The sequence below is a fragment of the Phyllobates terribilis genome, unplaced genomic scaffold (assembly GCF_046119375.1).
Source record: "Phyllobates terribilis strain yellow unplaced genomic scaffold, ASM4611937v1 Scaffold_4__5_contigs__length_816908805, whole genome shotgun sequence".
Classification (NCBI taxonomy): domain Eukaryota; kingdom Metazoa; phylum Chordata; class Amphibia; order Anura; family Dendrobatidae; genus Phyllobates; species Phyllobates terribilis.
Window position 1 is genome coordinate 292,947,501 of NW_027362764.1, and position 12,961 is coordinate 292,960,461.

Consider the following 12,961-nt stretch of genomic DNA (forward strand, 5'->3'; position numbering starts at 1 on the left):
AATGACCCCATTTTGTAAACTACACCTCTCAAGGAATTCATCTAGGGAAGTAGTGAGTATTTTTTAATTTTTAAATTTATACCATTGGGCAGTGAAAAAATCATAATTATATTTTTACCACAAAAAAATGTTTTACCCTCAGATTTTACATTTTCACACAGGGCAATGGGTAAAAATGGTGCCGAAATGTGTCACACAATTTCTTCTAAAAGTGTCAATACCCCATATGTGGCTGTATCGTACCGCTTAGCCATACGGTGAGATCTGGGGGGGACGGAGTGCTATTTGACAATTGGAGAACAAATTATTGTAGAATAGGCATTTGGATTTGGGAGCACAAAATTTTCTGAATTTCTTTTGGGGGGCAAGGGTCATTTTGCTTTTCCAGAGCCTTTCTGCTACCAGTAACTTGGAAGTCCCTTATATTTTTAACAGATGACGGACCTGAGTGGGGACTAGCTTTTTTTGAGGACTGAGTTGAAGCTTTTATTGGGAACATTTTACGTAACATTTATCCGGCGCTCTAGGCTGAGCACTTACATCGGGGTTTCCATCTAAATTTCCAAGTGATGTAATTCAGATGAAACCCCTGCAGGATCCATTCACTGTAATGAGGCAGCAGAGTTACTCTGGACACCGTCTGGCCTCTGTGTAGCGGTGTCCTTTTTTTCAGAAGTGCACAAAACTGTGGCCAACCGCACTTTTATGCACGCCTAAAACAAATGACACCGTGGGATCCCAGGCTAGACGACGTCCACAGTTGCCTATATCTGTCTCATTACAGGGAATCTTCCGTCATGGGTTCCGGCTGAATCATGTATTTCAGAGATTTACACGGAAACTCTGGTGTAAGTGCTCAGCGCAGAGCACAGGATAAATGTGGGCAGAGCCTTACTGGGATCTTTGGGGACATAATAAACAAATCAGTAGCAGGTGAAGAATTGGTTTTATTTATTTTTTACGCCGTTCCTAGTGTGATATAACTGATTAGATTACTTTATTCTTCGGGTCGGTGTGATTACAGAGATACCAGATTGATATCGGGTTTTTATGACTGACAGCTGTCACACACTAAAAGTCGCTTTTTTTGCAAAATCTAGTTTTTGCATCACCATATTTTGAGAGCTATAATTTTTCCATATTTCGGCCGACAGAGTCATGTGACGGTTTGTTTTTTGCGGGACGAGTTGACATTTTTATTGGTACCATTTTTGGGGACGTGACATTTTTTGATCGCTTTCTATTCCGTTTTTTGGGAGGTAAAATTAACAAAAACAAACAATTCAGGAATTGTTTTTTGAGTTTTTTTTTTATGCCGTTCTGCGTGTGGTAAAAGTGATCAGGCAGCGTTATTCTTCGGGTCAGTACGTTTACAGCGATACTACACTTACTGTATTTTTTTTATGTTTTGGCGCTTTTACACAATAAAACTATTTTATAGAAAAAAATATTTTTTTTGCATTGCTTTATTCTGAGCGCTATAACTTTTTTATTTTTCGGCTGATGGAGCTGTATGGCGGCTTTTTTTTTGCATAACAAGATGACGTTTTCAGTGGTACCATTTTTATTTCTATTTTGTTTTTTGATCACTTTTTTTTCCACTTTTTGTTTGGCAATATTATGAAAAAGCATATTTTTTTGCTCCGTTTTTTATTTATTTTTATTACGGTGTGCACAGAAGGAGTTAATTAGTGTGACAGTTTTATAGCTCGGGTTGTTTCGGACGCGGCGATACCAAATATGTGTACTTTTTTTGGTTTTGTAAAAATATACGGATTTATTGGTTTAATATTTTATTTATTTATTTTTATTTATTTTGTGATTTTTTTATTAATAGTTTAAAAACTTTTTTTTTACTTTTTTTCACATTTTTTCTTAGTCCCTGTATGGGACATTAATTTTTATTTTTCTGATCTCTGATCTCATGTAATGTAATAGACATATATTACATTACATGAGATCTTCCCTGACTGTTTCAGTCAGAGTCTCCTGTCTGGCTACAGCTGCAGCTGAGCCAGACAGGACACCATATATGGCAGAGCTGGAGGCGGTCATGTGACCTCCAGCTGCCATAGCAACCCCAGGTCCTGGAAGGACTCGGAGGTCTTCGGAGAGGTAAGTTGACGACCCCCTCTCCTCCTGCTGTCTCCTATATGCCGCGATCACTATAGATCACAGCATATAGAAGACAGCTAAGGGTTAACATCACTGGGACCTGATCTAATCAGGTCCCGATGATGTTCCCTGTCAGAGCTAACGCTCTGCACCGGAATCGCAGCGCTTGCAGGACCCTGGGGGTCCTGAGCGCTGCGAGACCACCCACCGTTTTTAAACGTCGGCGCTGCACAGAGCCCGGCAAGCGCCGACGTTTATCTACAGTGGGCGGTCGGGAACCGGTTAAGTTCTTCCTGTGAGCACATGGCCCTGCTTACTGTGTAGTAAGATAATGGAATAAAGTAATTTTGCAGACACTTCTTGGCTGAGTACTGCCTAATTCTTCTGTCTGAAGCTCTGTCTGTAGTATTATCTATGTAAGATTAGTGGGTGTCCATGTCACGCAAAGTGTGGGAAAAACTAAGTGCAACACAAAGGGATGAGGGGAAGGGAGCCCAGACACTAGGGAAAGGGGGAGTGGAGACCTCCTAGGCTGATCTGATATCACCCTGTCTCCCCTAACGTCCCTATATTGGTTCCTCACCAATCGCCACACAGGAACCTAAAACGTTGTATTTCCCTAGAGATAGGCCCTGGCTAGGGAAGGGGGGGGGTGAGCGGTAGTCAGTCCCCACTAGCAACTAAAGACAACAAGGTAGACAGACACGGGGGAAAGTAACTTAGCTTGAGCAAATTTCAGAGAGAAAGCTCACATGTCCTCTTAGCACCATAGAGGAAGTAAGTACAGCACGAACTCCAAGTTTTCACAAGGAAACATGTGAATATCACCGACTCCTCCCTATAGCAAACAGGAAGTATTTAAACACCCAGCCCTGGCTGTCAATTAGCAGATGAGAGGTAGCCTCTGGGTCCTAGAGTGAGACAGATCTAAGAAGGTGTCTGTAATGCCAAACAAAGATATCTCCTGCAACCAACGGCAGGGCGACTGTCTGTCACATCTGACAAACCTGTGACAGTCCAACACCCAGCACCCCAACTGATCAGCTGAAAAGTGTTCTGACATCAGCTGTTACTAAGTGATGTTCAGTGTAAGTGAATGTGGGATGAAGTGAACTAAGCCATGTTGCTGTGTTCTGCCCCTTACATTGCTTAGTCACTGCCAGAACTGACATCAGCTGATCAGAGGGGGAGTTGGTTGTCAGTCCCCCACCAATTTCATATTGGTGACCTATCCTACGTTTTGATTATTAATAGTTCAGTCCTGGACAACCCCTTTTGGCCACGGCCCCACTATCAGTATTTGTTCAGTATTCGGTCTGTATTTTTTCTCAGGAGTAGGAGCCAAAACCAGGTGAGGAACAATCAGAGAAATTAGGGTATGTGCACATGATGCAGAAATGAAGCAGAAAATTTCTGCATCATTTCTGCATCTCCCTGGCAGAAAAAACGCATGCAGATTGTGCATGCGTTTTTCCTGCAGAATACATGCGTTTCCGCATGCAGATTGACAAGCGCTTTCCAGGCGATTTTAGCATCACCTGGAAAGTACTTGACAACTAGGTCACACTATATAAATCCATGCAAACAGCATGGATTTATATAGTGTGACCCGAGAGAGTGTATATACTTACCTCCGATGGCCCGCGCTGTCCTGCTTTACACTCCGTTCTCCCGGCTGCCGGCAACTTTGAATTGAAAGACCTGCCGACGTCAGCGTCACGTGACCCGTCACATGACTCTGACGTCAGCGCAGGTCCTTCAACTCACTGCAAGTGCCGGGAACCAAGCAGGAGCGCTGCGCGGGCCGACAGATGGTAAGTATATATATATTTTTTATTTTATTCTTGTTTTACAGCTTTTTTAATGGTACCTGGGTGTGGAGGAGACTCTCCTCTCATTTACACCCAGGTACCATCCGCATATTAGAACGCGCCAACAACGCAAGTACAGATGCAGTCTTGCGGAATTGGCGCGTTCTAATGCAAGTCAATGGCGGCAAAAATGCCGCGTTTACGCAAAATTAATTGACATGCTGTGGACTTTTGAGCGCAGCGTTTACGCTGCGGAAAAATCAGCATCATGGGCACAGCACATGCGGATTTCAATTGGGGAACATTGCTGCCCTTCTACCATGCGTTTTTAATGCCTTTCCGCGGCGTTTACGCAACTGCAAAAATGCCGCGGAAACGCATTAAATACGCATCGTGTGAACTCAGCCAAAGGGTATAATAGAAACAAGTGCATTAATCACCCACTCCTGATTTTGGCTCCTACTCTTGAAAAAAAATACTGACCGAATACTGACGAGATACTGATAGGGGGTCCATGGCCTTAATGTTTAAGTTTCACATCCACTTTGATTTAATTACAGTGTTTAATTACAATAAAGCACCCAAAGGGTTAAAAAAAACCTTTCTGAAACTTGCTCTTTTAAATGCTTTAAGGTGTGTAGTTTTTGAAGTTCTAAAAATAAGTTTTGGAAATTTCTTGGAAAATGTTAAAAATTGCTGCTAAGCATTTAAGACTTCAAACATCCTAAAAAAGGATATTTAAAAAATTATGCCAACGTAAAGTAATGTGGTAAATGGTATTTATTAACTATTTTGTGTGGTTGTCTAAAGGCCTAACAAAAATAAAAGAAAATTGTTAATTTTACCACTAACATAATTTACAATTTGCCACAAATAAATCTATAGCAGAATCACTAGGAAAGAAGGATTCTAACATTATTACCACATAAAGTGATTCATGTAAGATTTGAAAATGGGGCTTGGTCAGGAAGGTGAAGAGATGAGGACAGTGAGGGGAGCAAGTGGCAGACTAAGGGGAGCCGGCACTACTATTCTTTTGCTGCAGGGTTTTTACATGTGTCTTCCCGGAGGCTCTACTTTTGAAAAACAAACCTGAGTGTCTAAAAAAACTACAGGAAAAACTGAAAGGACTGAAGCAAACCTTACACTAAAGTGCAGTCTATTAAATTGGCACTTCGTTAAAGGCACTCAGTTTTAGTTTAATAAATTCACTCACACATCCTGTTATGAAGAATATACTTATATACTTTTACATATACTTTTGAAACGCCTTGGACACTTTTGTTCACATGTTGGAAACCTGTTCAGCAACTTTAGAATTGTGTGACATGAACCTAATGAGAGGGTTGGAATCTGTTTGGATTTGGCATAGCTTGTTAACAGATAAATGGTATAACTCTTTATGAATGCTTGGTTATGCTGTACAGCATATTTTATTGCCTGCCTCCTTTATCTGACTGTTCACATTGTTATGTTTTCAAAATTCATTTTTGATCAGAAAGCTCTTTAAAATACTCTTGCGGGGTGCAATATAGAGGTTTTAGGTGTAATTACATCACATATACAATAGACATTTTGGATTAATTGCATTTAAACAGCACCATTAGTGAACATGATGCCACGTTGTCTCAACTAACCTGAACATTTGTGAGGCAGCATGATGTTTTTTTTAAACAAAAAAGAAACACTAAATTTTAAGCAAATCACCATTATATTACTGAATTGTCTTCTAATATCAGAAGGAAAGAGCCAATGCAAAGAGGGACCCCTGCTCTGGAGGTCTGAACAGTATTGTATGGTTAGCTTACTGTTTTGCTGTTGTAAAAATTTTAAAAATGTATACCCCTTGGAATAACCTGAATTTCTGCATTGATATATACAAAGTGTTTGAGTGGGTTTCCTCCGGGTTCTCCAGTTTCCTCCCACACTCCAAAGACATAATGATAGGGAATGTAGATTGTGAGCCCCAATGGGGACAGTGCCGATCATATCTTTAAATTGGCTCTACAATTTAACAATCTATAGATCTACTTTTAGCAATGATACCCTCCACCAAACATGTCCTGCAGCTCTAAATAAGATTTACACGTTTATGAGGAATTCAAGACCATTGTTTCATGCAGATATTTTCCGTTCATCGATATTTGTGGGATATCTTGATTTAAGGCCGCAGCATCTGGAGCCTGACTTGGCCATTCCAGAATACAATGTCTTTCTTTTCCAACAATTGTTTACTTAATTTACTTTAGTTACTATTCCCAAGTAATCTTATAGAGCCACTTTCTGAAGCTCCATAGACTTACATGATAAAAGCAATTCCGGCTCACACATAGACCCCAGTGGGATCCTGCAATTTAGGCGGGGGTGCCACTAGCGTATGCATCCAGTGCGAGAGCATCGGATGCGATATGCTAAATAAGTGCTGGGGGGTCATATAGAGCTCATGAAAATTTAAATTGGAACATTGTTTGCCTTTTAGCTGTGGGCAGAATTGACAACATGCACTATCCACATGGCAGTAAGCAGAGAGAACAAGGGAGATGAGAAATGTGCATTCCACTTATGTTGTCTGAGACTTGCTGTTGCTGATTTGACTTGCATTGAAGGCTATGGCAAATGAGTCACATTCGACTTGCGACAGAAAATAATTAGCTGCGATGTGATAATGCAGTACTGCGATTTCAATGTCGTACAACATATGTGGCCATGTAACCCTAGCCTAACACTGACCAGTGCTGCAGCAGTCATCAATGGCTGCTGATTGCTGCTGTACTACTCTCACCTCACACAGAGCGCACTGCTAAGGAAGCATTGCACACTGAAATGCAGAATGACATGGGCCATGGCTGTGCCATAAATGTCCGAGGTGGGAATACCCCACTAATTGTTCTACCTTTGGCCTTGAATGATCAGTGTTTTATTAATTTCTCTGCAGTGTGGGGATACTGTACAGAAGGCCTAGGTGGTATCTCACCACTACATGACCATTGTATTCTATCTCAGTATGGCGGTAATATTAGTATTACGATACGCAACAATATCTGACATCTCTTAATTCTCACAGTGCAGAGAGTTTTACTGTATATACTAATTGTTTATGTTTGGAGTTTGGATGGGAAACTCTTTGCCATTTTTACTCAGTTGTTATTCATTATCTTGGTTATAAACGAGTGTTACCTCCACACACTGACCGTATCGGCCTTCGCCAGTAAGCGGGTATCTGTGTCCTTACGGTGTGTTGTGGGTAGGACCAGGATGCAGAAATCAGTCAGAACAATATGTACGGCAGGATGAGACATGCGGGGGTTAAAGAATGTATTGGTTTCATTTTTATATATGAAAACATATTTAAAATAAATTCCCTGAATACCCTTTTACACAAAAGTGAGTTTTTGGATGGTTTTAGATGAAATGCACTTTTCCCATCCTCTTATGCCCACTGTTACAACCAGAGTTAGTAGCGCTGGCTGGATGGCTTTCCATAGCAAACTATCATTTAATAGCTCTTGAGAAACTGTGGGTTGTGAAAACTTTATGTACTGCAAGTAATTATAATAATTAGAATTAAACAAATTAGTCATATAATGTTACATAAGAGTTAGCTACCGCCTAAGAATAAGGAGGGCTGCAGTCACATCATTTATAAGTCGATATTAATGAGTAACCATCTGACACAAACGCTCTGAGGACTTTGACTTTCCTAATACAACAAACTGCTGAAATGTCATGTGTGGTGGTGTGGCAGCCTGCACAGGACTATGTCTATTCAGATTCTGCTGGGCCTGGATTATCTGCAGCCAAAAAACTTTCCTTTTCACTGGGAGATTTGACTAAGGAGACAAAGAAGACTAGAGACATAGGGGTTACTCTAGGAACTTACTTTATCAATCCCAGGTATTTGTACATACTCTATTTCAGTGGATTGTCTGGGCAATGATGCTTGTAAATTTCTGGGCTAGGTTACAGGCTAAGATGTACAAGCTGGCACACTGGCTACAGTAACAACATGCTGAGATGATATCTGGTGTGATAACAAGTTATATCAGCGCTGTTAGCAGCGACCTTAGCCTTGTCACTGTGAATTTCAAACAGGTAGAATGAGGTCTGTAAATTCTTTACCAGTCCATAAAAGTGTTCTGTAGGAAGTCGGTGTCTTTATTAAATATTTTTGGCTGTTGTTTTTTTTGGTTGTTTCCTTCTTTTATATGTTCTTTTAAATCAGATGTTCAGAACAAGATGTTGGGATGGTGTAGAGGAATTCATTTGCAAGTCTGAGTGCAAAATGACAGAGACTGAGAATGTCAGGTTGTGCCTTTCACCTACTGTATATGAGCTTCTGCAATAAGCTTGATATAAGATACGTTCTATCTCCAAATGGTTAAGAAATGTTAAGAATGTAAAGAATTACACTTAGCAGGAACCATTGGCAGCAGAGGTTATCCTACTGCCACTGATAGACAGGAGTTATGTTATCTATATTTTTTGTTACTATGTTTTATAATGAAACAATGGATGATGTAACAGTATTATTATCTGTTCCTATGTCAGCAGTGCACGTTGATATTCTATTTAGTGGAGACTTTATAAGTAATCAGGTAATTTGTATTTTTTATTGTACAGTATATTATGTGAGCAGTTATGTATTTGATGTTGAGGCTTTAAGGCTTCCATAAAGAAGTTTTAAAAGACTTTTCATTGGAGCGTCTATCTCCACTACCTATTGAAGATGCTCAAAAAACTGAATATTTGCGGTTGTCACCAAACTGGGATAAGATCTTAAAAAATGGAAAGAAGATATTTCAGTAGAGAATCGATTCATATGACGTGTTAGAAAATGTCCATTGTTTGCCTCCTTTCCATCTTCTTGTCATAATTTGCCTGAACAAAAAAAGTAGTCTGCAAAAAAAATTTCTGTCCGGCTTAAAAAAACAGCAAACTATTTTTTTTAACATTGAAGTCTATAGAAAATGGATCATAAAGCTAATCTGTCTTGTGTTAATAGATACATTTTTTAGGACTGTGCATATCTGAAACCTCAGTGGTGTTTAGAGACACATCTAGTAAAAATTGGTCCATTGCTAATGAATGCAAGCAAAAATGGATGCAAAATTGAAATAAAAATGTCTGCAGTTCTATTGTTTTTCTTTAAAGATGGAGTAATTAAGAAATGGAAACTTCGTTTGCACTTGTTTCCATTTTTGAACCATTTGTAAGGATCTATTTTCAATTTGGATACTGGATCTACTACAAACGGATGACAAATGAACTTGTGAACATCACATAATGAGACATTCAGTGCAGACTAGAAGGAGTGACATGACTCTCAGACATCATGGGTGCATAGCTCATTTCTCTTAATACCTAGCACTTGTGGATGCACTCATGCTTCCTGATTCTGTTTTCATACATTAAAATATCTGTCTAATTTCCTTCCAATCAGGCCAATAACAACCTAAACTGATGTATGTAAATGGTTGTTTGATCTGACTGAAATTGTGTTTTCTTCCTGATAGTTAATATTCTTTTACCCGTTAAAAGGGGTTCTTTGGTACTTTTATATTAATGACCCATCCTTATGGCTCTTTCACACATCCTGATATTTCCGGTACTGGAAAAAACAGTACCGGGGTTATCCGTGTCCGTGTGTTTCATACGTGTGGCATACATGTGGCATCCGTGTGTTGCCCATGTGCCGTATCAGTATGAGACGTACCGGCGCCTGAGAAAAGCTGGCACAGTTCGCGCTGTTCTCAGGTGCCAGGTGCTGAAGGCAGCTCACATCATTGTCGCCTGGTTTTCCTGAGATCAATGCCACCAGGCAACAATGATGGGAGTTGTAGTTAGCACCCACAGTATAAATTGTGTATAAAATAAAGAAATAAAAAAACTGTGTGGGCTCCCACAGATTTTTCATAACCAGCAGAGGGAAACCCGCCGCTGGGGCTGATATTACTAGCCAGGGAAAGGGGCGGTTTGCTTAGCGTTTACTGATTATTTTACAGGTGGACCCCAGAAAAAAATTGATGTAGAGTCCCCCTATAAATTCTAACCAGCAAAGGCTAAACAGACAGCTGTGGGCTGATATTAATAGCCAGGGAAGGGGCCATGGATATTGGCCACCCTCCCAGGCTAGTAACATCAGCTCTCAGCTGCCCAAGAATGGTGTATTAATAATATGCGCCAAATCTGGCATTTAACCTCACTCTTCCTACTTGCCCTGGTGCGTTGGCAAGTGGGTAATAGAGTTGGGATTGATGTTAGGTGACATCAAGCCTAGGGGTTAGTAATGGAGAGGCCCCATTACTAACCCCATAGTCATATTGTAAATAAAAAACACCCAGAATAAAGTCCTTTAATTGAAATAATGACACATACTCCTTTATTAAAATAAACACTCCCCACCCTCTTTTTCCCATTTATTAGGGAAAAATTAAAAATAACAAACAACGCCTGATTGCAGGGAGAGCAGGCAACAATGGTGTGAGCTGCCTTCAGCACATGGCACTGAGAAACAGTGCAAACTCAACTGCTGTTTCCCAGGCGCCTGTACGTGTCACAACGATGACACACGGATGTCATCCATGTGTCATCAGTGTGCACGTGTGCGGGACATTTTGCGGCCCATGCTACTGATAAAAAATGGACATGTCAGCGTGTTTTGCCCACAGACACACGATATGTGTAAACACACTGACATGTGCGCAGACCCATTCATTTGAAAGGGGTTTACGTGTGTAAGTGTCTCCGGTACGTGTGAAAACTGTCACCACACCTACCAGAGACATGTGAAGGAGGCCTTAGACTGAGGTCACACAACCATTTTTCCCTCATCTGAGAAAATCAATCCAATTATGCTAATCAGTGGAACAGCACAGCTCTATCAACTGCTTAGTGGCCAGAGCCAGGTACTGCAGAACCACCCCTTAGCTTAGGCTGTGGTCCCACAATGAGTATTTTGTGGGTTTTTGATGTTGCAGATTTTTTGCAGTTGTTAGCTAAATTAGGTTTCTTCTATGTTTCATTGGGATTTTGAGTGTGTTTTTTTTGTGTGTACCTATTGTGTTTTTGATGCCGTGGTTTTTGTCTCATTTTGAAATGTCATATTTATAGTTGGTTTGTTTTTGATACTTCCTGGTATTTGGCTTTGACAAAACTTCATTGATAGTGATAATGCATAAATACGCTAAAAACAAATCTGCATTCTTTACCTGTGGACTTTCCGCATCTAATTCAATTCTATGACAAAAATTCGCACATAAAACTCGGCGTACTCACAAGAAAAATTGACAATTTCAAAAATGTACTGCAAGTCAGTTTACACAACATAAAAAAATGCAAAGTGGGAATGAGATTTCTATAAATCCCACCCATTTTTCTGAAAATGTAAGACGCTGGGATTTTTGCGCAGCAAAAAACATAGCATCGAAAACTCATCATGGGAACTTAACCTAAGGAGCCAATATGTCAGAAAACATCCAAACAAAGCCTAATATTAAAAAGTGAACCCCTAAAAGCATGCAAAACCGCATTCATGAGGTTTGTTAATCTTTCAGGTGCTTCACAAATAATTGATGCAAAATGAAATGAAAAAAAAAAATTACATTTTTTCCACTTAAATGTTGCTTTAGACTCAAATGTTTAATTTCACAGCAAAGTGTAATTGGAGAATATGGACTCTGCAATTTGTTACCCAATTTCTCCCAAGCAAGGTAATACCTCATATGTTTTACTGTTTAGACAGAGATCAGGGCTTGAAAGGGAAGGAGAGATATTTGATTTTAGGAGCCCAAATTTTACTAAAATGCCTTTCGTGCACCATGGCACATTTGCACAGTCAGTAGCCAAAACAACAGAATCCTCCCATAATGATCCTATCTTGAAAATCAAACTCCTTAAGGAATTCATCTAAGGCCTCCTTCACAGGTCAGTGTCTCCAGTACCTGTGGTGACAGTTTTCACATGTACAGTGTCCATTTTAGGACATGATCAGATATCAAAATCAAACATCAGAATGATGTCAGTTTGAGGCTAAATACCCTGTCTGAGAACTGATTTTGATAAGTTATTCTGACAAGTGATTCTGACAAGTGATTCTGACAAGTGATCATGACAAATTATTCTGACAAGTGATCCTGACAAGTGATCCTGACAAGTGATTCTGACAAGTGATCATGACAAGTGATTCTGACAAGTGATCCTGACAAGTGATCTTGACAAGTGATTCTGACAAGTGATCCTGACAAGTGATCCTGACAAGTGATTCTGACAAGTGATCCTGACAAGTGATTCTGACAAGTGATTTTGACAAGTGATTCTGACAAGTGATTTTAACAAGTGACTTTTACAACTGTAATAATAAAAAAAAAATAATCACTGTTCGGACTTGAACCCAAAACTCTACGTCTAGAAGCCAGTGCACTAACCAATGAGCTATAAATTCAATTGAGAGAAGCTAAGCGTTCTATTTGGTTATTTGATTTTCAGTGCAAACCTTGTCTGAAACTGATTGGGACTTTCAGAAATACCTCCCCAAGCCAAATTCAAATGATGTTTGATTTTGATGTGTGAGTCTGATGTGTGACTTTCTTCAAACATCAGAATCAGAATCACAATGACTTTTTAGTCACCCTGAGAATTTTCAAGGTTGATCTCATAAGAAAAGAAAAGCTCCCAGTCACTAACACTTGACTGGATAGGCACTTGTCAAAATCACTTGTCAGGATCACTTGTTAGGATTACTTGTCAGAATCACTTATCAAAATCACTAATCAAAATCAGTTCTCAGACAGGGTATTTAGCCTCAAACTGACATCATTCTGATGTTTGATTTTGATATCTGCTCATGTCCTAAGATGGACACTATACATACGTACCGAAGACACTCTGCGCACATGTCAGTGTGTTTCCACGAACTGTGTGTCCGTGGGCAAAACACACTGACATGTCCGTTTTTTATCAGCAGCACGGGTCGCAAAACGTCCTGCACACGTAAACACAGATTACACAAGGATGACGTTTGTGTGTCATAATTGTGA

General features: G+C 39.9%; 1 protein-coding gene across 3 annotated transcripts in view; it reads left to right on the plus strand.

Annotated features, from left to right (window-relative positions):
• Nucleotides 1-12,961, plus strand: part of COBL (cordon-bleu WH2 repeat protein) — a 694,630-nt gene that overhangs the window by 243,418 nt on the left and 438,251 nt on the right. For 2 of the 3 annotated variants that reach the window (XM_073678322.1, XM_073678324.1), the window contains exon 1: nucleotides 7,566-7,820. The exons of the other annotated variant lie outside the window; for it this stretch is intronic. In XM_073678322.1, the coding sequence (XP_073534423.1) occupies nucleotides 7,648-7,820 (173 nt within the window). In that variant the 5' untranslated portion in view covers nucleotides 7,566-7,647. Of the gene's footprint in view, nucleotides 1-7,565; nucleotides 7,821-12,961 lie in introns of those variants that run through there. 3 annotated transcript variants of the gene reach the window in all.